General features: G+C 37.7%; 2 protein-coding genes and 1 long non-coding RNA gene across 6 annotated transcripts; 1 reads left to right on the forward strand and 2 right to left on the reverse strand.

The window, feature by feature from the left end:
- Positions 1 to 967: 967 nt before the first annotated feature.
- LOC127935478 (CMP-N-acetylneuraminate-beta-galactosamide-alpha-2,3-sialyltransferase 2) lies at positions 968 to 13,946 on the reverse strand. Of its 4 annotated transcripts, XM_052533382.1 has the most exons (9): positions 13,800 to 13,946; positions 11,822 to 11,930; positions 5,675 to 5,755; positions 5,142 to 5,504; positions 3,577 to 3,767; positions 3,306 to 3,485; positions 2,357 to 2,402; positions 1,479 to 1,604; positions 968 to 1,389 (listed from the first exon to the last, which is right to left on the reverse strand). In XM_052533382.1, exons 4-9 carry the CDS (start codon positions 5,418 to 5,420, stop codon positions 1,222 to 1,224), a joined length of 990 nt encoding a protein of 329 aa, XP_052389342.1. In that variant the 5' UTR covers positions 5,421 to 5,504; positions 5,675 to 5,755; positions 11,822 to 11,930; positions 13,800 to 13,946; the 3' UTR covers positions 968 to 1,221. The 4 variants fall into 4 exon arrangements, with proteins under 4 accessions (XP_052389342.1, XP_052389344.1, XP_052389343.1 ...); XM_052533384.1 differs by lacking the exon at positions 13,800 to 13,946 and having other exon boundaries at positions 5,675 to 5,746; positions 11,822 to 12,187; XM_052533383.1 differs by lacking the exon at positions 13,800 to 13,946 and having other exon boundaries at positions 5,675 to 5,753; positions 11,822 to 12,187.
- LOC127935479 (CMP-N-acetylneuraminate-beta-galactosamide-alpha-2,3-sialyltransferase 1-like) lies at positions 13,880 to 20,287 on the forward strand. Its single transcript, XM_052533386.1, has 6 exons — positions 13,880 to 14,143; positions 15,017 to 15,210; positions 15,323 to 15,502; positions 15,600 to 15,645; positions 15,742 to 15,861; positions 18,551 to 20,287. Exons 1-6 carry the CDS (start codon positions 13,880 to 13,882, stop codon positions 18,716 to 18,718), a joined length of 972 nt encoding a protein of 323 aa, XP_052389346.1. The 3' UTR covers positions 18,719 to 20,287.
- LOC127934849 (uncharacterized) lies at positions 14,555 to 15,444 on the reverse strand. Its single transcript, XR_008147916.1, has 2 exons — positions 15,306 to 15,444; positions 14,555 to 15,213 (listed from the first exon to the last, which is right to left on the reverse strand). It is a non-coding gene; the product is annotated as an uncharacterized LOC127934849 (long non-coding RNA).
- Positions 20,288 to 23,879: the final 3,592 nt, after the last annotated feature.

Below are 23,879 nucleotides of genomic sequence, written 5' to 3' on the forward strand. Positions count from 1 at the left end.
TATTTACGCCCAGTATCACAGATAAGGTTTAAGCCGAGTCCTAGACTAAAATACATGTTCAAGCTCTCTTAACTGAAAGCAACTTTCAACTCGCATCTTAATAATAAATAAATAATGAGATCAATCATCACTGAAAGGCCGGTGTTTTGTTCACTGCACATGCTCTCTGACAAATTTTCTCATCAAAAACAACAAAGTGCGAATTAATGTAAGTAAGATATTAATTGCGCATTGCAAAACAGTTTCAGGAGAATGGAGATATTTCATTATTTAACACGTTTGGGAATAATTTGAATAAAAAAGGGAAAAAATGAAACATAAGCCTATATCAGTTACACAGTGCTATTGTGTCTGTTGTGTGTCATCCCTCCGTCCCCCCATTACGCCCCAGCAGATAAACATGCAGTGTTACTCAATATTGAAAATCTTCTGCAGCGATCAACATTACTGTATACTAACCTGAGAACCATTTTCTCAGATAATATTTCAGCAATCATGTTTTGTATGTTTTTCCATCACCTGTTTTGAATAAAAACTAGTAATGTCACCTACGCAAATGAGTCATCCAGGGACAAACCTATGTGCCCTTGCCTTGGTTCTCTTTTTTGACTGTATTTTTTAAATGTGTTTCTCCACCCTTTCTGTGTTCTCTTCCTGTGATCTGTGTCCCTGTTTGCTTACCTGCTACTATTTACAAGTTACCATAGCAATTCACTAGCTCCTCCCCCTGTTACCCTGTTTTTGCCTTTGATCTTTCTCTTATCTCTTTACTGGCTGTTACACATTTGGTTACTCCTTTTTCTTTTTGTCTGGTTCCTTTTTATTACTTCTGCATTTGTAAAATCTGCATTTGGTTCCTCTCGCCTTTGTCCTTGAATCGCCAAGCATAACATACATGATCAGTGTATGAAACTTAATATTTTTGTGGAAACTATGATACTTTTCATGATTTTTTGACAGAAAGAGAACAGAATTAACAACTGTATTTTTTATTTTTTGTAAAGAGCATTTATTTGAAATAGAATTTGTTTTGTTTAGACTTTACTGCCATTTTTGATCAATATAGAGAGTCAATGCTGACTGAACATTCATTTATAAAAAAAAAAAAAAGCTAAAACCGTACAGAGACAAACCGTTTGACCAAAGTGTGAATCATTATATTTATCATAAATAAAAGTAAATATCAATAAATAAACACGCTACTCAATGTCATTATCTTTTTCACCACCCTGTGTATAGGTCAATCAGCTTCCTCTCCTGAAGTTCTAAGATGGTCTCGCGCTCAATCCCTCCACTGTGTTTACCAGTGCGTTTGAAAGACTTGGGTGTTTTTTCGAAATAGTGGTGCCAGGTGCCTTTACTGTTCGAGCCAAAGCCAAACACACTGACCTAAGCAAAGGAAAAAAAAACAGCAGCAAATGTACCTGACATTAGTGCACAGCACACAAACTACCGGAAGTGACTGCTAAAAGCTTTACCTCATCACAAATGTGCAGAGCGAATATTAGCACAAGGAAACCAGTAGATGGATAAGATCTTCGAGACTTAATGTGCAGCCACGTGTTGTGCACATAATGCATAAAAGCAGGGTGCATAACCATCACCTGAAAGAATGAGAAGACAATTATAAGTCATTTCAGAATCTACAATGGGGTCTTAAAGAGTCTGAGAAAATCTGGGACTCAGAATCTGATAATGAAAGTGAAAAAAGTGACGTGACATTCAGCCAAGTATGGTGACCCATACTCAGAATTTGTGCTCTGCATTTAACCCATCCAAAATGCACACACACAGAGCAGTGAACACACACACACACACAGCACTGAACACACACCCGGAGCAGTAGGCAGCCATTTATGCTGCAGCGCCCAGGGAGCAGTTGGGGGTTCGATGCCTTGCTCAAGGGCACCTAAGTCGTGGTATTGAAGGTGGAGAGAGAACTGTACATGCACTACCGCCACCCATAATTCCGTCCGGCCCGAGACTAGAACCTACAACCCTTCGATTAGGAGTCCAACCCTCTAACCATTAGGCCACGACTTCCCCATAATAAAACATATGTTAGGATCTAGCATGTGTTTGCAGTATCAAGTTCTGTGATGATGCTAAAAGGTTCCTATGGCATGTATTGTATACAATACATGTCATATGAACACTGTATACAGTACAATTATCTCAAGCCTTGTTTGTGTATGGTAACATTAGTCTCCTGAGCTGTTAGGTGTCCTTGGTGATGTTTGCTGAGACAAAGTGCACTTAGCACGCCCAATTATGTCAATTAAAAGGTCTTTAAGTGAAACTTGTTTTTTATTGAAAGGTTTACTGATGAAAAACAAACTCAAGAAACTGATCTTACTTTGTCCTTGTTGGCTTGTAGCTTGTCTATAACCTTAAACCGTGTTCTGTTGAGTAATACAAGAAGAGAAACAAGGGTCAGAACAATTGAACACAATATATGTTCATATATTATTCAAAACATGAAGAGTCACGAATCCAATGTCCCAATCAAATTACCCCTCAAAATCAAAATATATTTTAAGACAATAATTATTCGATGTATGTATATATATATATATATATATATATATATATATATATATATATATGCGCACACACACACACTGAACATACTGTGTTCCAAATTGATATGTTACTGACATAACTAGGATTTCAGAATTTTTTTTCAATTCTGATTTAAATTTTCCAAAGAAAAAATTGTTTGTTTGTTTTATTTCTCATATCTTTTTAGATATCATCAAACTCAGACAACCTTGTTAAATAGTTTGCCAGGTCTTTCTTAGGTAAATGGAAAGGTTGTTCTGCATTATTAAACAAGTCACATTTCACATGAAATATTTCTGAAGACTGAAAGCATGAAAACAAATAATATTTAGTGATAAATGAATAGAGACTATCGAACTGTCAAAAGATCTGAATGAATAAGAACACAAAATCAGTCGATCAGATAAAGGCTTATTAACAAAAGTTTCTGTTCAACCAATGAATGTATTCTTTTATTAAAAGGGAAGCTATAAAAAGGTCACTGTTGCGCAGCAAACCCATATTTGAAGCTGCAGGTGTCTGTGGAGTCATAAAGCTGCATTTCAGCCAGCCCTAACTAAACCTTTACAGTGGGTGTAGAAGAACATTTGCAAACTGTTTTAATGCTGTACTGTTTTTGGTTGGTTGTTTTGTGCTGAAAATAGTTGTAAAAATAGGTTTCATTTTCTTTATGCAAAATAACATGACCATTTGTTTTTCACTTTGTGGTAAACTGTGACCTTGTTTCCATGATATTCTCTCACCGTTTGATAGATCCATCAGTTAGAGCACTGGTGACCCACTGGATATCCAGTGTTTTGAAGGGCAACAGCACCAGGTGTGTGTTGTTGTCCAGGTGGGTGGCACTTTCTGGGTACATGATACGATGGGTCGTCCTGGATCCCACATCTTTCTCATAGCCTTCAACTGGTGCCTTATTCATCCTGTGGAAAGCAGGCTTGTAAAATTGCAATCTCTATCATAATTAGCTTCTTGATTATTTTAAGTCATGAAAATAAAATAAAAAAAGTTTACCTGAATACAAAATCATGGTTGTCTATAATAGGACCATAGTATGATCCTAAAAGGTTCCCAGAGTTCCCCACCACAGCACATGTTCGGCAGCGGGACGGGCCATCATCTCTGTACCATTCCTCTCCAGGAATGACAGAAAACAGCTCTGTAATCACTTGGGAGTAATTAGCTTTGCTCCTTGATTGTAGAGACTGTGGATGGATTAAAAACGAACAGTGATGCAGGAAAGTACAGCTCTTATTCCATCAACATGACATCACAATCAAATAAAAATCAACATACAGAAGACTAGATTTTAAAATCACCATTAACATTTTATATAAACTCAAACTAAACTCAAACTGCTTTTTAGTTAAAAGATGTACTATCATTCAGAAGTTTGGGGTCAGACGTTGAAAGAAATCAACTTTAATTTAGCAAGGAGGCATTAAATTGGCCAAAAGTGACAGTAAAGGCATTTATAATGTTATAGAAAACACTGCTATTTTTAAAATAAAGGTTGTTCTTTTGAACTTCTATTTATCAAATCCTGAAAAAAGTAGCATTATGGTTTTCACAAAACATTAAGCAGCCCAACTGTTTTCCACACTGATAAGAAATGTTTTTGAGCATCAAATCAGCATTTTTGAATTATTTCCGAAGGATTATGTGACACTGAAGACTGGAGTAATGATGCTGAAAATTCAGCCTTGCATCATAAGAATAAATTCATGTTAAATATTTTTTATCAAATCCATCCATCCATCATCTTCCGCTTATCCGGGGCCGGGTCGCGGGGGCAACAGTCTAAGCAGAGACGCCCAGACTTCCCTCTCCCTAGCCACTTCCTCCAGCTCTTCCGGGGGGACCCCGAGGCGTTCCCAGGCCAGCCGGGAGACATAGTCCCTCCAGCGTGTCCTAGGTCTTCCCCGGGGCCTCCTCCCGGTGAGACGTGCCTGGAACACCTCCCTGGGAAGGCGTCCAGGAGGCATCCGAAATAGATGCCCGAGCCACCTCAGCTGGCTCCTCTCGATGTGGAGGAGCAACGGCTCTACTCTGAGCTCCTCCCGAGTGACCGAGCTTCTCACCCTATCTCTAAGGGAGCGCCCAGCCACCCGACGGAGAAAGCTCATTTCGGCCGCCTGTATCCGGGATCTTGTCCTTTCGGTCATGACCCACAGCTCATGACCATAGGTGAGAGTAGGAACGTAGATTGACCGGTAAATCGAGAGCTTTGCCTTACAGCTCAGCTCCTTCTTCACCACGACAGACCGGTACAGCGACCGCATTACTGCAGAAGCTGCACCGATCCGTCTGTCAATCTCACGTTCCATCCTTCCCTCACTCGTGAACAAGACTCCAAGATACCTGAACTCCTCCACTTGAGGCAGGAACTCTCCACCAACCTGAAGTGGGCAATCCACCCTTTATGATTTTTATTAATTTTTTATCAAATCAATTAAACTTTTGAATGGCACACAGTCCAGCTTATTGTACATTTTAACTGCAGGAATGAAGTGAGCTGAAGTACTAAATAACACACACACACACACACACACACACATACACACACACTAAGACACTACCTGCCACCATTTAAAGATGAGGTCAGGGAAGACGCTGTTATTGAGAGAGAGCACTGGTGGGACATCTTTTTTGAAATGTTCAGCAAACCACATGTCGTCACTCGCAGCCAGACAGCGCTCCATACAGGCACAGGGTTCACCACGAAGGAAACGTTCCACCATGCTATTGTTCACCAAATCTTTAAAATGTCCATAAGGAACTTTATGTATGGTCACAGTAAAGATGGCAGTGCTAAACAGAACCACGAAGATGACCTTTGTGCTTTTACACCATCGCATTTTGATTGATTATGGATCTTGAATCTCTGATGTTGGGCTGGTTGAGGTCGAGAAGATTCCTCTAGCACCTTATCAGGAGATAACCTGAGCAATAAATGACAGTGAAGCACAATAATTAATGAATGGAACAATTCCAATATGGTCCTCGCACTGCAGTGCTCGGGTCCTAATTAAATGCTTTTAGTTATAAGAATAAAGGCTGAGAGAGAGAGGTAACTGTGAGCATATAAGTGTATGGAAATAACTGTTCCTACCTGCTGATCACACAGGACAAAAAAGTAATGATCTTTCCTCTGTATTTTTTTCTTGTTTTCCAATGCAAGTGTCTGAAGACTCTTAAATAAAGATAAATTTACTAGACACAAAATGACAGACATCTTGATCAAAATGAAGCAGGTTTATGATTAAAACAAAAAAAATTTCTGCCCATGGAGTCAAAAAAATAAAAAAATAATTCAAAATCTTAATTTCGACTGACCAACCAACTCGTTTTAAGCATAAACTCATTTAATTTTGTCCAGTTTCTCAGAAAACAAGAACACACATCTTCAATTTCCTTCACATGCAAATGTATCTTGATTTAAGAATGTTTAAATATTTTAATTGGAAAATGAACAAAAATACTGAGGAAGATAATTAAAGCAACAGTTAAAGCTAATTAAACAATTCAAGCTAATCTAGGAATGTTAATTTCTGTTATTTTTCCTAACTGGCGCTCATAAACTGATTATTAAGCAACACGCTAATCCATTAAGACAGGTTACCAGTTTTCTTTATGTTTTTATACAGGGGAGAAAACATTTGAAACTTTTGCAAGTTCTATTAATATTCTGGGCTCATCTATGTGTAATATATTTTTTTAAAAATAAACTGTTTAAACAGATTTGGTCTTTTTATATCACGGTCTTCCTCTATTAGCCTACATTAAGCATTTACTCTAACGATTTTCTATGGAGGAGAAAAAGTTGAATGTGCACTAACACGTTGAGTTCATATTCTGGGATATTCTGCTTTATTAATAGTAATATTATTAATAAGGTTATTAATATAAAAAGTGTTATTAGTATTAATAGTGATTATTAATAAACAATGGCACTGTTTTAGTACATGAAGCATTTTAGAAGCATTTATGTCCCAAAAGCGTGCAGCACTGACTGTATTTTTTATACTCGAGTCCAAGTTCAAAATAAAACTATGAACCACTTCCATTGTGAACGTTCCAAGCTCTATGAAACACTGCAGGCTAAACTAAGTGTTTGTTCGAACTCAAATAGTTTTAAAGAACGCAAATATCTTTATGTAATTCAATACACGTTCTCTTTCTGCAATAACTGCATCAAAAATGGCTCAAGACTTTGTTACTAGCTTTAAAATAAAGTTTTTTTAATTTAATTTTTACCAGGTTAAATATTGATTATTCGTAACTTGAACTGTTTATCTAAACCTTATAACATATCACGGACATCCACCATGTTTTTAGTTTTTTAACACTTTTTATTCTTGTTTCTAGTTCTGAACTGAATCCTTCGTCAACGCGAAATGGATTGTGGCCAATATTACCATTAGAGTGTACACTGATCCACACTTCAAAAATCTACCTGAAAAATACCATCCTGGGACTTTTGGCATACTCTTTTCAACATATGGTTTTAATGCAAGCAGAAAGCTCTTATGAAATTAGTTCACTTAAGGACTTATTTTGTAAGATTTTGTTTCATTAAATAAAATTATACTACTACTATGCTTTGGGACACTCTTATTCTAATCTCACATACTATTTAGGATGGATATGAACATGGCGCAGGGAGGCAGGGATGGCGACATGGCGTGTGATACAGACGGAAGCGATGGAAGATACACAGTTCAGGGTTGGGAGTCTCACCTAGGCTATTTATTTTGCACAAGTGTGAAGTCAGGTTGCAGTTTGACTATAGCACTGTATAGTTTTAGCTCATAAATCCTGACATTTGGCTTGACTTCATATGCGATTTAGGCTAGTTAAGAGATTTGCCCTGCTTTTCATTCGGAAGGGCATATCACAATGCCCTAATTACATCAAAGGGTTAAACTCTAAAGTGAGAGCGTCGAAGGGCTTAAGGGTGTAGGGGACCAAACAATTATTTCTTGAAGTTTCTTTTCACTCATGAGTGCCCTTCATAGGATGATATGTCCCGTTTGGAACGCATCCTTAGAATTGAGAAAAACATCTCGGTTACGTATGTAACCATGGTTCCCTGAATAGGGAACGAAATCCTGCTGTGACGTCACCGGCTATGGGAACACCCCTCAGTGTGACGAATGTCTGAAGCTAAATACCATCTCGCCAATCCTATTGGCCAAATAGCGCTTGGCACCACCCTTACGCATGCGCACGCATCATATACCTGGGTGCCACGCGCTATTTTGCTCAGATTTCATGAACTGAAGAAGAAGAATGCTATCAAGGTATGGCACGGCCAGGACCGCAGCATCTTGTTCCCTATTCAGGGAACCATGGTTACATACGTAACCGAGATGTTCCCTTTCATAGGTCACTTCGATGCTGCGGTGACGTCACCGGCTATGGGAACGCTATACCATAACGCCTGACGTACCTGATAGCTGGGATCCAAGGAAGCATCTGCTCAAGCGGAGAGAACCTGGGAGCCAGGGGCCATCCTCACATCCACACTGTAAGACTTGATAAAAGTGCTCGGTGAGGACCAACCTGCCGCAGCACAGATATCATCCATAGAAGATCCACTGAGAAAAGCTCGAGAAGAAGCCACTGCTTTCGTGGAATGAGCTTTAACTCCTAAGGGCGAAGCGAGTCCGCGCGCCTCATAGGCTTAAGATATTGCTTCCACCAGCCAATGGGACATGTGCTGTTTTGTAACAGCATGGCCTTTACTCTTATGTCCAAAACAGACAAACAGCTGGTCAGACTCACGCCATGGGGCTGTACGATTTACATAAGCCTTTAAAGCTCTCACAGGGCAAAGACTTAGATCTCCTGACCCCGCCTCAGCAGGGGGTAAAGCCTCTAGGACCACTTGCTGAAAGCAAAAGGGATTATTATATATCACCTTAGGGACATAATTAGGCCTTGGTCGCAACAACACCTTCACAAAGCCCGGTGCAAATTCCATGCACGAGGGTGAAACAGAGAGAGCCTGTAACAATTTCCAAGGGCTCAAACGGATGCCCTGATAAAACTTGCAACACAATGGATAAATCCCATGAAGAAACTCGCACGGGGTGGAAAGGCCTCAGCCGTCGCGCACCCTGTATGAAACAAGAAACCAGTGGATGACGGCCCACTGAGGCACCGTCTATAAATTCGTGGTAAGCTGAAATGGCTGCCACGTAAACCTTTAGAGTGGCTGAAGCCACTGGGCAGTAAACTGGATCCATATTACGAATTTCACACCAGGTCGTAAACAGTCTCCACTTGAAAGCATATAAGCGTCTCCTAGAAGCTGCTCTAGATTTCAGTATAGTCTCGGTAGTTTCAACAGAAATACCGTGACATACTAACTCACTCCGCTCAGAGGCCACGCCCACAGTTTCCATAGATCTGGCCTCGGGTGCCAAATCATTCCCTGTGCTTGTGATAATAAATCCTGTCTGAGGGGAATCTCCCATGGAGAGCCCGCTAACAGACTGATCAGGTCCGCGAACCACAGCTGTGTGTGCCACCACGGAGCCACCAGCAGCAGCTGTTCCACTCTGTCCAGCCGTATTCTGGATAATACCACTGGGATCAAACGAATCGGGGGAAAAGCGTACAAACTGGTCCTAGGCCAGCTGTGAGCTAACGCATCCAAGGGGCAATGGAGGGGATAGGGAGAACCATAGCAGGCAATGCGTAGTCATGTTCAACGCAAATAAATCCACTCTCGCTTCTCCGAAAATCTGCCATAAGAGGTTTACCATTTGGGGGTGTAATCTCCATTCCCCTTGCTCCAGAGTCTGCCTGGAAAAGAAATCCGCTCCGAAGTTCAAACGTCCGTGGACATGAACAGCTCGGATCGACAGAAATTTGTTCTGAGACCAAAGAAGAACATGTCTCGCCAGCCTGCACAGGGGGCGAGAGCGTAATCCTCCCTGATGATTTAGATAAAACACAACCGCTGTGTTGTCTGATCTGAGCAGCACATGACGGCGGATCAGCAGATTCGAGAAATACTGGAGAGCCAGAAAAACCGCCAGTAATTCCAACCTGTTTATGTGCCAACTGCACTGTGCTGCTGTCCACACTCCGTGGGCTGGGCGCCCTTGACAAACAGCTCCCCAACCGGTCAAGACGCATCCATCGTGACAGTCTCTCGGAAAGCACAAATCCCCAGCTGAACCCCGTCTAGAAGAAATTCAGTTGACATCCATAGTTTTAACGACATCACACACCTCCGTGTCACCGAAATCGTCCGATGCGGAAGACAACAGAGTGAAATATTTAGTCTTTTCGTCCACCGCTGAAAAGGGCGCATGTGAAGTAATTACGGGGAATGCCGCTACCATTAGACCTAGAAGTCTGAGGCACAATCTCACTGCCACACGCATGACGCAATCGACTGAGCTCGCGGGAGAGAAAGCTTTGCTGTCATCGCGCGAAAGTCCAAGTCTATTCCCAGAAAGGTTATCAGTTGAGAGGGAATTAAAACACTTTTCTGGAAATTTGTGCATAAGCCCAGGCTGTTTAAATGATTTAGCACAAGATCCCGATGAGAGTGTGCTAGAGTCTGTGATTGCGCTAACACCAGCCAATCGTCTAAGTAGTTCAAAACGCGAACGCCCTGGAGCCGCAATGGGGCCAGAGCTGCGTCCATGCATTTTGAAAAAGTATGGGGAGCCAGAGCTAAGCCAAAGGGAAGAACGTCTCGTTGTGTATAATCCTGAAACGTGTCCATGGCAGGTTGAACATCGGCTCTGCCACTAGCGAAAAAGCGGCGGCTGTGTGAGCCGTCATAAATGGGTCTTTTATGTCGTGCATAAATGCGGCGAGACAGTCAGTGTTTGAGCATGGGGACTGCAGTGAGAGTGTTGGATGCGCAAAAGCGGTCCAACAGCGCACTCTAGTGGAGGGCACAGTCCCTGGCAAGCAGCAAGAACATCAGAAGCTGCTATTTGGGGCCCGAGAACGAGAGGCGAAAATGGTGGCGAAATCCGCAGCCGCAGCGTTAGTAATCCACGCGGAGAACGGCTGTTTCCAGGACCTCGAAACCTCTTTGTGGAGGTCTGGGAAAAAAGGTAAAGGCCTTCGGGGCTGTGCAGGTGTCCGACTAGATAGAAAACGGTCGTCCAGCTTAGATGAAGGTTGGGCCTCTGCCTTCTCAACCTCCCAATCCATTCCCAATTTACCCACCGCACAAGAAACCACATCCAACAGCTCGCTGTAGGAGGGAGAAACAAGCCTCTCCTGTATGTTAGGAGGGAGAGGGCTAGTGTTGGCCACGAAGTCCTCAGACCCCGAGGCCGCAGTGGATAAAACGTCGTCATCATAGCGTCCAAAACCGAAGGAGATGGCACTACATGCCTCCGGTGTGGGCTGAAAATCCTTATTAGAGAAGACGACAGGCTCAATAAATATTTTATTCTGAACCAAGGTAGGGGAGAGCGAGCGATGTGGAGAATATTCCAGCGCTGCGCTGTCCTCGAAATCCATGTCGCACGTGTCACCCTAACCTATCGCCTCGTGCGGTGCCTCGGCAGTCGCAGAAGTGACATGGCGGGGGTTAGACATGGGGGCGACATCAGAAAATACTTCCACCCTTGAGCGCAGTACTATGTACATTATGTAATGGATACGTAGTGTTTTCGATGTGTTCAAATTTGTTTAAATTAAATTCCAATTCACAACTGTTATATCCGATTTACAAATGTTACAAGAGAAAATGAGAAAGAACACAAAAAAGACGACAGTTGAACAAATGCATTTGCACTGATATCATTATGAAGTGACACCATTAGCGAGATTCTTTATAAAGAAGAACCGGTTTTGTTTTTTGATATCCAAAAAACATGCTGCTTAATCACAAAATGCTTCTTCTAACATGCGCCTAATGTCATGCAGTTCTTCTAGCGCAGATTCTGAATATACCCTATGTTTTATTCCACATTTATAAGTCGCTTTGGATATACAATCATCGGCAAAATGATCGGTGTAATCTTCTTATACGGAATAGTACTTGGATGTTAACTTTGTTATTGGATGTTTAAACATTATATTATTAATATGATAGGCTACTTGTAAAGAAACAAAAAGGTAAAAACAAAAGATAAACTCTCATGTTCTAGGCTGAGTTTAGTTTTTTTTATCTGGGGTAGGCTATCAGATTAGCCTATTTATCTAATTACAACTCCGAACATCGTTAAGCAACAGCCATAAAATAATAAAAATAAATAAAAACACGTTTACTCACATTTACTGTTCAGCTTTAAATCCAGCGATCTGTGGACCTTGCTCGTCACTGTCAGGACTGTGTAGGAGGGTGAAGCCTACAACTGATTAGAGCAGATTAAACTTTCTTTCTAGTAAAACAAACAAACAAAAAAAACCTCCTTATTAGAACTGTTGACATTTGAGATGTGGACAAACTATTTTGATTATTACTATCTTTGTTATTTTTAAATAATTCACAAATCGCAAGACATTAGGCTCAAAGACCGCAATTCAGTTTGTTTAAAGCGATTAAACTTTCACGGTCCTAGTTTTCCTTTTGTCATACAAGAACTTGTCGGTTTCTCCAAAAAATTCTGGGTTATTCAGAAAACCACTGGAGCTTTAAACGACTTAGTCAATATTCTTGTATAAAGAATCGAATATATATATAACGAGCACAAGGATAGGCATTTAGAATGTATTATATATATATAATACATTTAGAATGTATTATATATATATAAAACATTCTAAATGCCTATCCTTGTGCTCGTTGTCACGTGAGCTATATCACCCCAACCACCTGTTGTGTGACGCTGTATACCCTACATTACAAACTCCCAAACAAAGCCAACTTGTGAACATTTTATAAAAGAAATGAAACTATATGTTATCAATTTGCACAATTTTAGAAACAAAAAAGCTAAAGACTTATGAAGACTTATGACTTGTTAAAAAAATTTGTATAATTAAATATTGAAAATGTTTACCCTACAGGCTATATATATATATATATATATATATATATATATATATATATATATATATATATATATATATATATATATATATATATATATATATATATATATATATATATATATAATTATTATTATTATCATTTATTTACTTACATGTATATGCAATTTTTTCTTTTTTTCATATGCCTATTTGTTGTGTGATTGTATACGTTTATGCAAGTTTTATACATATAGTTTAGTTGCTTGACTGACAAAAATAAAAAGGAACAATAATTCTTGTCGGTACATTTTCTGTAACATCTCTTTGGGTTAAATTTTTTAAATGCTTTGGCCTATACTAAAAACCAGCATAACTGGTCGGGTTTATAGCCTATAAGAGACGATTTATTTATTATAATTTTTTATATTTTCATTGCTATTGGCATTTTGGCATCACCGACATGTACGAACAGGTAAAACCGGTGTCACTAGTTTAGAGGCGAACCTGGAATCGATGTTTCTATTAATGAAGAGGCAGAAGCTTTTGGAACTCAGATGCTGTGTTGATTCTAGCGGCAAGAAATAAAGTCTTGTACAAATAGTTACATAATTGTCATGATTTATAGACCTCAATAAAAACTTGCTTAAGATACGAGGACACTATCACCCTGACGCTTTCATTTGGGTAAGTTCGTCCTTTATACTGCGATAATTGTTAAATTGATTATTATAATTCGTTCAGTAATCAATGTATTTGCCTCTAAAATCTAATATTTATAATATAATGTCATGTGATAATTAAGACAGAATTTAAGAAGAGTTTTGTGTCAACCCGTATCGAATTGAACACTTCTATTGGTAAAACAGATTTAAATCTCCGTTTTATTTCAGTATTTTTTTTCAATATGTAACCGAATTGAAACGAGCGATAAATCTGAACCCGTTTAATTATTGAACTTTCTGATGCATTAATTAATTCATGACGTTAAATAAATAAAAAAATAATACTTTACTTAGTTCAATCACAGTGACACGTAATTTGAACGTTTAAGTACTACAACTAAAATCAAAGCAATATTTAAAAAAAAAATTATATTAGAACTTTGAATTGAATGATCTAAAATCGAGTTTAAAGTCTGAGAACGCATTCAATCGAGCAGAACTGACAGAATTACCGTGCCATGTCATAACCTACATGACTTTGAAATTGCGCTAGCGGTGAATTCAGAACACAGAAACTCGCCTTCGTAAGATAAAAATACCTGAATAAACAAATACCTATATTGTTAACCACAATGACGCGTCTGTCTTTTTAATGAAATTTTATTTATCCAGCAGGAACAGTACGCACGCAAAAGATGATCTTCAGGAGACTGACGCCTCGGAACATCACCCTCCTGCTGAGCTTCACGACCATCTTTCTTTTGTACACCCCAAACCCGATCAATATTACCACAGACTCCTTTGATGATTCGATCTTGGAAACTTCATGCTCCTGTAAAACGTGCGTCATGGGCTTTTTGGACGACGACTGGTTCGTTTATCGATACGACCCCACCATTCCAGCTCTGCTCAACAGAAAAAACAGTGTGTTACGCCAAGACACCTACAAATGGTGGAGGGTAAGGTTTTAAATATTGAATGCTAAACAAATACGGTGTTTAAGTGGCAATCAAATACTTCAGTCGCGAGTAAACTACAGTTGATGTGTGTATGTGTCTGTTTTTTAATGTATGTAGCGATGTATATATAAATATATATATATATAGAGAGAGAGAGAGAGAGAGAGAGAGAGAGAGAGAGAGAGAGAGAGAATTATGCTTTATCTTGCTGAAAACTACAGGAATTGGGTAAATCATGGGGGCCCGCCCATAAACGATGACGACACGTGTTTGTATCGTGGTACAACTATCAATACTGAAAGAAAAAAAACATTGGCCACATTTAATTAGTGTGATTTTAATTTTATACATTTAATTACACCATTTGATAAACTTAGATGTCCAAACACCAGAAATGTTTGAGTTGGAGAGGTTTTTATTTTTTTTTCAGTGTAAAAGAAAACAAAAGTGTTTAATATAATTTTTTCCCTTGTGAATTTTTTTTTTTTTTTTTTTTTTTTTACAATGGCAGTTTTCAGCTTACGAGCAAAATCAAGTATTTTAACATGAATTGAAGAGACTTTCACATTCTGTTCTACAACCAAAGCATACCTCAAAAGTACCTCTTTTTCATTTTATTTTACTTGTTTTGTGCCGAAATAAAACAACTTCGTTTCTACATTTCCGCACATACATCTTGATAACAGCATAACATCCTGCAGTAGCTTACTAAAACTAGTCATGCGGTCAGGTGAGGAACACCCTAGAATCATGTTTAAATTCTCAATGTGAATATGAAACTATAAAACAACAGACTTATCTTGATGTGCTTTGCATAAAGTCACTAAGTAAACAAGTTTGATGCTTATCTTGATCTTTCAAATATTTGTACAGGGTCTACAGCCATCCAAGTTCCGAGTTAACTACACAGAGGTGGTGGATCAGATGTTTTCCCTATTTCCTGATGAAGATCACTACTCAGACGCCGGTCCAGACCGCTGCAGAACCTGTGCTGTGGTGGGAAACTCGGCAAACCTTCTGGGATCCCATTATGGGTCTCTCATAGATTTCCATGATGTCGTCATTAGGTACTAGAAGAACAGATTATTACACAGAATAATCTGATTAATGTTCTCTACAACACTTGTTCTTCTTTAGAAATAATTGTTTAGATAGCCATTACCTGTGTTGTTCTCTCAGGATAAATAAAGGCCCGACCAAAGGTTATGAAAAGGATGTGGGGTCTAAGACGACTCACCGGATTCTGTATCCCGAGAGCGCCATGGACTTGGACAACTCCACCCATCTTGTCCTTTTTCCCTTTAAGATTCGTGACATGCAGTGGCTCATAAGTACCTTTACCACTAGACATATCACACAGTGAGCACTATATATATATATATATATATAAAAAAAATAAATAACTTTAATAAATATGAAATGATGAATATTTGCATAATTTCTTTTTGTTCCTCAGCACATACACACGAGTCAAATCTTCAATCAACGCAGACGAGAACAAGGTGAGTATCCATGTCACAATGAAATTTCTGATCAAGAGACTGATTATTAGCCCCTTAAAATAAGCAGAGATGTCTGTCTCAAATATCTTTGTTCAGGTGATGATCCTCCACCCAGCTTTCATTAAATATGTCTATGAGAAATGGCTCCTGAAACATGGCAGATACCCATCGACTGGCTTCATTACAATATTATTTGCCTTGCATATCTGTGATCAGGTAAACTCTTTGCATTTCTTTTCAGTTTAGACTTCTTATATAAACAGAGTTTCCATTTGTGAAAGACACATAATCTATTAGAAACACTAGTATTTGCCTTGCTCATCTGTGATCAGGTAAAACTGTTTGCATTTTTTTAGTTTAGACTTCTTATATAAACAGAGGTTCAGTGAAGCATGATCTATTAGAAAACAAAACAAACACATGAACTATTTGCCTGTTTAATTCCCTTGAACTTCCCTCAACTCCGTGACTGTCCCAAAAACAAGGGATGAGACTATAAACAAAGAAAAAGGCACTCTGCCCCTACAGCTTCTCTATTAACTCACACCAATGTACAGAAAAAAGAAAACGCAAGAACAGGGTCAGGTATTAGCTTCAGACACAGTTCACCACAGAAGACCTATTAGCTACTTGCTAATACACAAATCAAAATCTGAGGGTGAGAAACAACAATCCACAGAAGAGTTCAGTCTGGAACAGGGGAAAAGTGTGTCTCTCTGCAGCAAACACTGGACTGACTCCATACATCACTCTCATGCCTTGTCCAAAAAAAAACAAAAAAAAAAGTAAACCCACACTTGTGGTCTTGGTCACTTGAGAACATGTGTGCGTGACAGGAAGTAAGTGTGTTAGACTTTAGTCCACATCTTAAAAATGCCAAAGCGCAGTGCCCTTAACATACACTAACTCAATTACCTCTCCGTATTCAAGGCATAGTGTATCCCATCATGCATCATGTTCTGGACATAAATCATGAGACTTTTTGCCAAGATCACGCAAGAGGTCACATAAACCTTTTCAATATAAGTTAAATATTAATAAAAAAGATGTGACATATAATTTGGTAGTAAAACATAGTGCTATAAGTTTTATTGCAGCAGTAGTGTTTATTTTGTAAAACATTTGGAAATGCTTTTTATCACTTAGTTAGAAGCACCAGAAATGTCAAACTCTGTAAACACTTGCATTTTTATAGCACTATAACTGTGTACCATCAGGTAATAAAAAGATCTACACACAGTTGTGGTCTTCATGCACACTTACAAATACAGACATACATCATAGAAGTAGTCAAGTGCAAAGATCACAAGTGTGGGTATTTGGACAAGGTATCAGTCTCAGGCACGCTCTCATAGCAAGGTACAGGAGGAGGTGATTTAGCCTGAGGCAGTAAGTGTGGGAAGGTGACACATACCAAGCATAGCTAGGGCACACAATCACACCCATACATTGGTAAACCTAGATAAGAATACATAATAAAATATGTCCGGGGTGTAAAAGTGGCCCTAAAATAATTTGCATGTGCAAACAAACTTTGTTCTTAATGATATCTTCTTCTTAAATAGCATCAGTTTTATTTTAATTTTGTTTATGTGTGCTATTCATCCCATATGACTTCAGATTCCATGTTCTATTATTAATGGGTTAGAACTGCTGCATATTACCAGATAGATTATCGCATCAAAATAGATTTGTTGCATATTTTCCAGATAGCTCCAGAATAGATTTTGTGCCTCAAATAAACGTGAAGAGATTCACAAACATTAAAGAACAACACAAATAAATAGAATTAAATCTACAAATATATACATTTCATTCACAAATAAACAGTGAGATTTAAAGAGGATCCACAAATATATTTTTATGTCACAAATACAACTTTGCGGCATTCATTTGTGGGTTGTTTCCAGTACGTTAAGGATAGCTGTCTTCGCATTCATGCACTGCTGCATGCATTTGTGTATTTCTTACTTTGCATTTGTGTATTTTAAAGCATTTCTAGAATTAACATGTACACAAATCCACAAATAGGTAGACTCCAACCTTTAGCCAGTCAGATAACAGCCATATATCACTGACCGATTGTAGCACGCTCTCACTCCAAACAATCATACTTTGCATTACAGTTAGGGTGGAAGCAGAGTCAGTAACCAACTGTGACCAGGAAGAGGCATGTTCAGTTTGCCAGAACAAATTTTATAATATGTTGTGGGCAGCCACAAGATCATTTTGTAAAGGTAACAACATCCTTATGCTGTGACCACATGAACCTGCATGCTTAGGGAACATCAATTTTCTCATGGCCAAGATTTTAATGAATAAGCAAACTTTACGATATGATCCCAGGTTGCTATGGTTATGCATTATTAAACCCGTGGCCATGAGATAAGAATGTCATCAAAATGATTTCGGTTCGCCAAGGACAAATTATCTAGTTTCCATGAGTCAATTTTTATGGCCACAAAAAATCTAACTGAACTGAACAGGTCAATAAAATACGCATGCAACATATCTTAACTCCATTTTATAGTTAGTGTTTCTCAATGGGGGCCTTCAGAGACCATTGTGGGGCACTAGAAGCTTTTTTTAAATCTGGAATTTACCCACCAAAATTACCAATAATGGAAATATTTTTTTATTAATTTAATGGATCCTTGAATTAAAGAAACGATTTCTTGAAAATCGTAATGGTATTGTACATATAAAAGTCCTCATCATAAACACAAAATAATAATCAAGACAATTTGACTTCATTTTATTTGATGGAGGCCAAAAAAGTTGAGAACCACTGCCATAGGGATAAAACATTTTTTAATTAGAAAAATGACTGAATGCACCTTTAGGAGAAGTACAATTTGATTTGAACACTTGGGAAAATGACAAAACTGCTCTGTCTCTTACACAGGTGAATGTCTTTGGATTTGGGGCTTCAAGTAATGGAACCTGGCATCATTACTTTGACAAAAGTCGCACTCACTATAAAGGCGGCCCTCATGGTGGAGACTTTGAAAACAAAACAATGCATCAGCTTCAGCAGAGAAACAAGATTTCCATATATAAAGGGTATAGATAAAAAAAAAAACTAGGAAAATACTTAGTCTGTTTATATTTATAATTTTTTTTAAACATATTAACTTGTGGAAAGAGATATGTTGTGGCCATGTGATCCTACAGTATGTTGAGTGATGTCCATCCTATGTTGCCCAAGAGTTTAATGCATTAACAAACCTTATGATTACCCCAGTTTTAATATGTTCATGCAGGTTTGTTTACACATTAAACAGAGAAACAAGATTTCAAATGTATAAACGGATAAAAATAAAAGGCATTTCTTCAATCGAATGAAATTAAAAGCAGTAAAGTTAGCCATTACGCTTATTCGCCTAATTGGATGTGAAGTCTTACATCACGCGTCACAGCTTCCTGGTCCAAGCGCTCTATCAGATGCCACGAGAAAACAACAAACACTGCTAATATACACTCACGATGTGACATAACTCCATACCGAAATCCCAGATAGCCAGACAATAAAAATATAAATATACATATTATTTGTGTTTGGGACGCTGATAGCACACCAAAAATTTGTCCAACTTTTAGCTTAAATGTTTAATATGAATGAACGGTGCTCATAAACGGCTGCTGAGATAGTATTCTCGAGTGAAATGAGTTAAGGCTTGGACCCGGAAACAGATGTTGCAGGCTTGCCTTTTAGTGGCTTTGAGCCTAAGCCTTGACGTCATCAGAGAAGGTTCATCTTTTCAGGGAGGAGGTGCATTTTCAGATTTGGATTAAAGATTACGAAGGCAAAAAAAAAAATATTTTTATTGTTTTAATTTTTGTTAGATTGATGGATGAATTGGTCACCACAAAAAAAAAAATGTAACATGACGTCACACAACTTCCATTCTGTCTCGAAGCAGTGACCATTGCAAGATGGCGGATGGTTTTTTAATGTCATACACCCATCGTTCTGCGTATCACCGACGCATCTCGAGCGAGCTTGTATTGGTAGATGCCTCATTCGACAGCTCCGCATGCATCCGCCATCTGGCAAAGGTCAACTTGACGTCATTCACCATAATAATCAATGTGGCATCTTCGAATATTCATTGATTGTTATGGTGAATGACGTCAAGTTTAGCCTTCCAATATGACGGACGGCTTTTATAGCTGCCCATAGAAACAGTCACTAATGAGGCATTTCATTTCCATATCTATGAGCGCTATCGCTACCAATAGTTCACCCAGACAATTATAGATCTAATCGTATTTGTGATACGATTAGAGAATTATTGCAGCTGTCTACTCTCATCCTCATTTAAGGAGAGGCGTCTGGCATCTCAAAAGAACTTGATTTGCTGCTTGAATTCAAGGGAAGAATTGAAAACTGAGCATTTGTACTTTAGGAATCACGTGACTTCCATGTAGTCTTTGCTGTATATATTTAAATTAGGTGAAGTTGGTTAGATATGTGTGTCATAACAAATGTTCTATATATTTATATGTGGTAACAAAACTTTTTCATTAAATAATTTATGTATTGCTTCATACAACGCCTGTATGTATAATAAAGTTCACAGGGAATAAAGTTGTCCATATGGATTTCAGTTAATTGCAGAGTGTCTATGGCGGATTTCATCATTTAATTTTGTTCATATTTCTGAATTAAAATGTTGTCTAAAACAATCTTATTCTATTATAAATTTGTAATTGCTATTTAAATATATGTAGCCTACAGCCGACTGGTTGGCATTAAACTCTAAATACATCTAAAAGCATCATCAAGATTACATACGAAAGGTAAAAAGGTAAAACAAGCACAACAACCAAATCAAGTAGTTAATTTCTGACACTAGTCATCTCTGGTTTATTGTTTGAAGTGTTTATTTCAGGGTTTTAATAAGTCCCCAACGATATTCAAACAAGTTCACCTTGAAATCATGACGTTAAATTCACATTTTATTTAAGTCAATCACTAAAACATAGAAGCGAAGGATTATTATTATTATTATTAAGTACTATTATTAATTTGTAATGTTTGGTTGACCAATCAGTGGACAGGGGAATTCACTCCTGCCCACATGCAGAGATCAAATATTAAAGTTGTTTATTAATTTCCTGTTCCTGAACATAAAAACGAATAATTAAGCCGAATTCTTGATTTTTCCGTTTTGTTTGAAGTGATTATGTTTTTTTGTTTTTTTAAAGCCTATTAAATTGAAAAACAAATTATACGAAGGTCCACAGACCATTAAGGGAGTTTGCAAATGTGATATTGATTTAATACAACAGTTCAAAAGACAAGTACTGCATGATTTTGCTCTATTTCTTCAAGAAAAATAGTTCTAAATATATTAACTGCTCAGCCGCTTTGCATCTCTACAAGCAAATACAGACAATTTTCATTAATTCAATGAAAGTGAGTTTTTGAACAAATTATTCATAAAGAAAGCCACTCACTTCATTCCTAATGAATCAGCCATTTGAATGAATCAATTGAATGAATGATTTAATGATAAAATCAGTGATTAGACACCAAATGCTGGTGGATTTAGTCATTTTTAGCATATAATTTAAATTATTTAAATTAAAATTAAATTAAATTTATGCATTTAGCAGACGCTTTTATCCAAAGCGACTTACAGTGCATTCAGGCTATCAATTTTTACATATCATGTGTTCCCGGGGAATCGAACCCCCAACCTTGCGCTTGCTTGCTTGATAGCGCAGTGCTCTACCAGTTGAGCTACAGGAACACTATAATTAAATTATTTAAATCATTTAATATTTCTCTATTCAAAATGTATATTTAAAACATGAATCTCCTCATGAATGTATGAATTTAATTGCAATCATGCCACCTCTGAACCTCATTGTCCCGCTACAGTCACAAAAAGTATTTATTTTGTTCCAGTGCAAGCTATATTGTGAATTTCTGTGTCTTGCATCATTTCTTACAAATGTTTATGTCATATTATACCAAAAGAATATGTCTTAGTGAGGGTCAGAAAGACAGACAGAGGTCTGGTTTTATCCAGATATTTTTGAGAGGGTGTTTCTGGACATAGAGGAACATCTCTCTCTGGGCAGCTGCTACGTCACATTTATATTTAGGTTGTAGCCATATCTTAGCCTTTACACCTGCATAAAAACAACTGGATGGAAACATAAATAGGCCTACTGTTACATTATGTTTAGAGTTTTTTATTATTATGCTAATGTGATTACATTTTTATATTGTGCATTCTGTAGAATTTTTTATTATTATATAAAAATACATTGAAATTTACAATAAAAAAATACAGTCATGTTTTAAGACATCTGATGAAACTTAAACTTAAATTTAAAATGAAAATATGAAAATGTAATTTAATAATTTTTTTGCAAAGATAAAGGACAAAAGATGTTTGCAGTTACATATTAACAAGGTCACAATCAGGTATACTTAAAAAAATAAGACTAACAGAAAAAAATCTAGCTAAAATTGTTGTGTTACTTTTGACCCACCTGTGTGTTACTTTCGTCCCAACCAATGGGGTCGAAAGTAACAATGTTCAACTTATGTTCAAAGTGAAATTATACTGAAGTCTTTCTACATTTCTTCAAAATACCACCTGGTATTGTTAGACCACACTTCTGAGTTACTGACCACAGCAGAAATATATCTCTGTCTACAACATTATCTTTTAAAATTAAGTTTTCTGAAAAATGGTAATTTCGCCCCTGCTCTCCCCTACTCACTATTACAATCATCACAGCAACAACTGAAATAAATCAAATAAATTGTTCAGGGAATGACATACACTGGAATAACAAGTACAACAGTTTTGCTGTCAAACGATTAATTGAGATTAATCCGAAATAAAAAATTTGTTTACATAATAGGCTATACACAGTATACATAGCCTATTTATTATGTAAATGCACACAAATGAATGTATATTTAAGAAAAATTTGGCACAGTCTTTAGTTTCCTCGTTATTGCACCCACCCCCCATAACGAATCTGCTGATGTAATTACAACCGCTAAGTTATAGAGAAGGGGAGGGGGTGACCAGGGGAGAGTTGAGCTCTCTTTATCCATTGTAATAACCGTTGGTTATTTAAAAAAAAAATGTTTTTATATATTTTTCCACTTTCAGCACTGGGGAGTGTTGAGAAAAGAAACTTTGCAAGAGAGGCTAGACTTCCTTCTGGTATATCAAACAATCATCATAGAGGCATCTGTTACATGATATTAGTTTGAAAAAAAACACCACCAGACACACACAAACACACACACCACACAATACCAGTAACATATACAAAATTATTAAATAAGAGGTAAAGAAGGGAGGTTGCCAGTCAGAGACTATCAAATTTCTACCCCACATTCAATACCTATGACACGCATGAAAACAAGGCAAAATATTGAGCACAGCACACCATTACAGGGTAACCCCTCCCACTTCAGAGACACACAGAACAACAACCCTGTCCCAGTGCTTCTAACACAGATAAAACACACCAAAGTTACAAAATTGACCAAGCAGAGTACCAGACAAAACAATATACACACATATATATACACACACACACATACATACATATATATATATATATATATATATATATATATATATATATATATATATATATATATATATATATATATATATATATATATATATATATATATATATATATATATATATATATATATCACGTTGCTTGATGTCTGTTAGGCTTCAATTAAAACCAATGAAAACCCCTGGTCATGCAATCAAGTCTGCCAGACATCAAACAGAAATGGTTACTCAAAAACATGAAAAACCAAGCAATAATTTATCATTAATACCAAGAGAACTGCATAATGCTGCATACACATGGTTGCTCACCACATAGGATTACAGCCACTTGCATGCCCATGACTAAAAGCAAAGGTAACAAGCCTCCTCATTTAAGGAATTTTTTTTTTTTTTTTTTTTTTTTTTTTATATATATAAACGTGGACTATTGGGGAATTGGGGAAGTCGTGGCCTAATGGTTAGAGGGTTGGACTCCCAATCGAAGGGTTGTGGGTTCTAGTCTCGGGCCGGACGGAATTGTGGGTGGGGGGAGTGCATGTTCAGTTCTCTCTCCACCTTCAATACCACGACTTAGGTGCCCTTGAGCAAGGCATCGAACCCCCAACTGCTCCCCGGGCGCCGCAGCATAAATGGCTGCCCACTGCTCCGGGTGTGTGCTCACAG

Source organism: Carassius gibelio, chromosome A19 (assembly GCF_023724105.1).
Source record: "Carassius gibelio isolate Cgi1373 ecotype wild population from Czech Republic chromosome A19, carGib1.2-hapl.c, whole genome shotgun sequence".
NCBI classification, from domain to species: Eukaryota; Metazoa; Chordata; class Actinopteri; order Cypriniformes; family Cyprinidae; genus Carassius; species Carassius gibelio.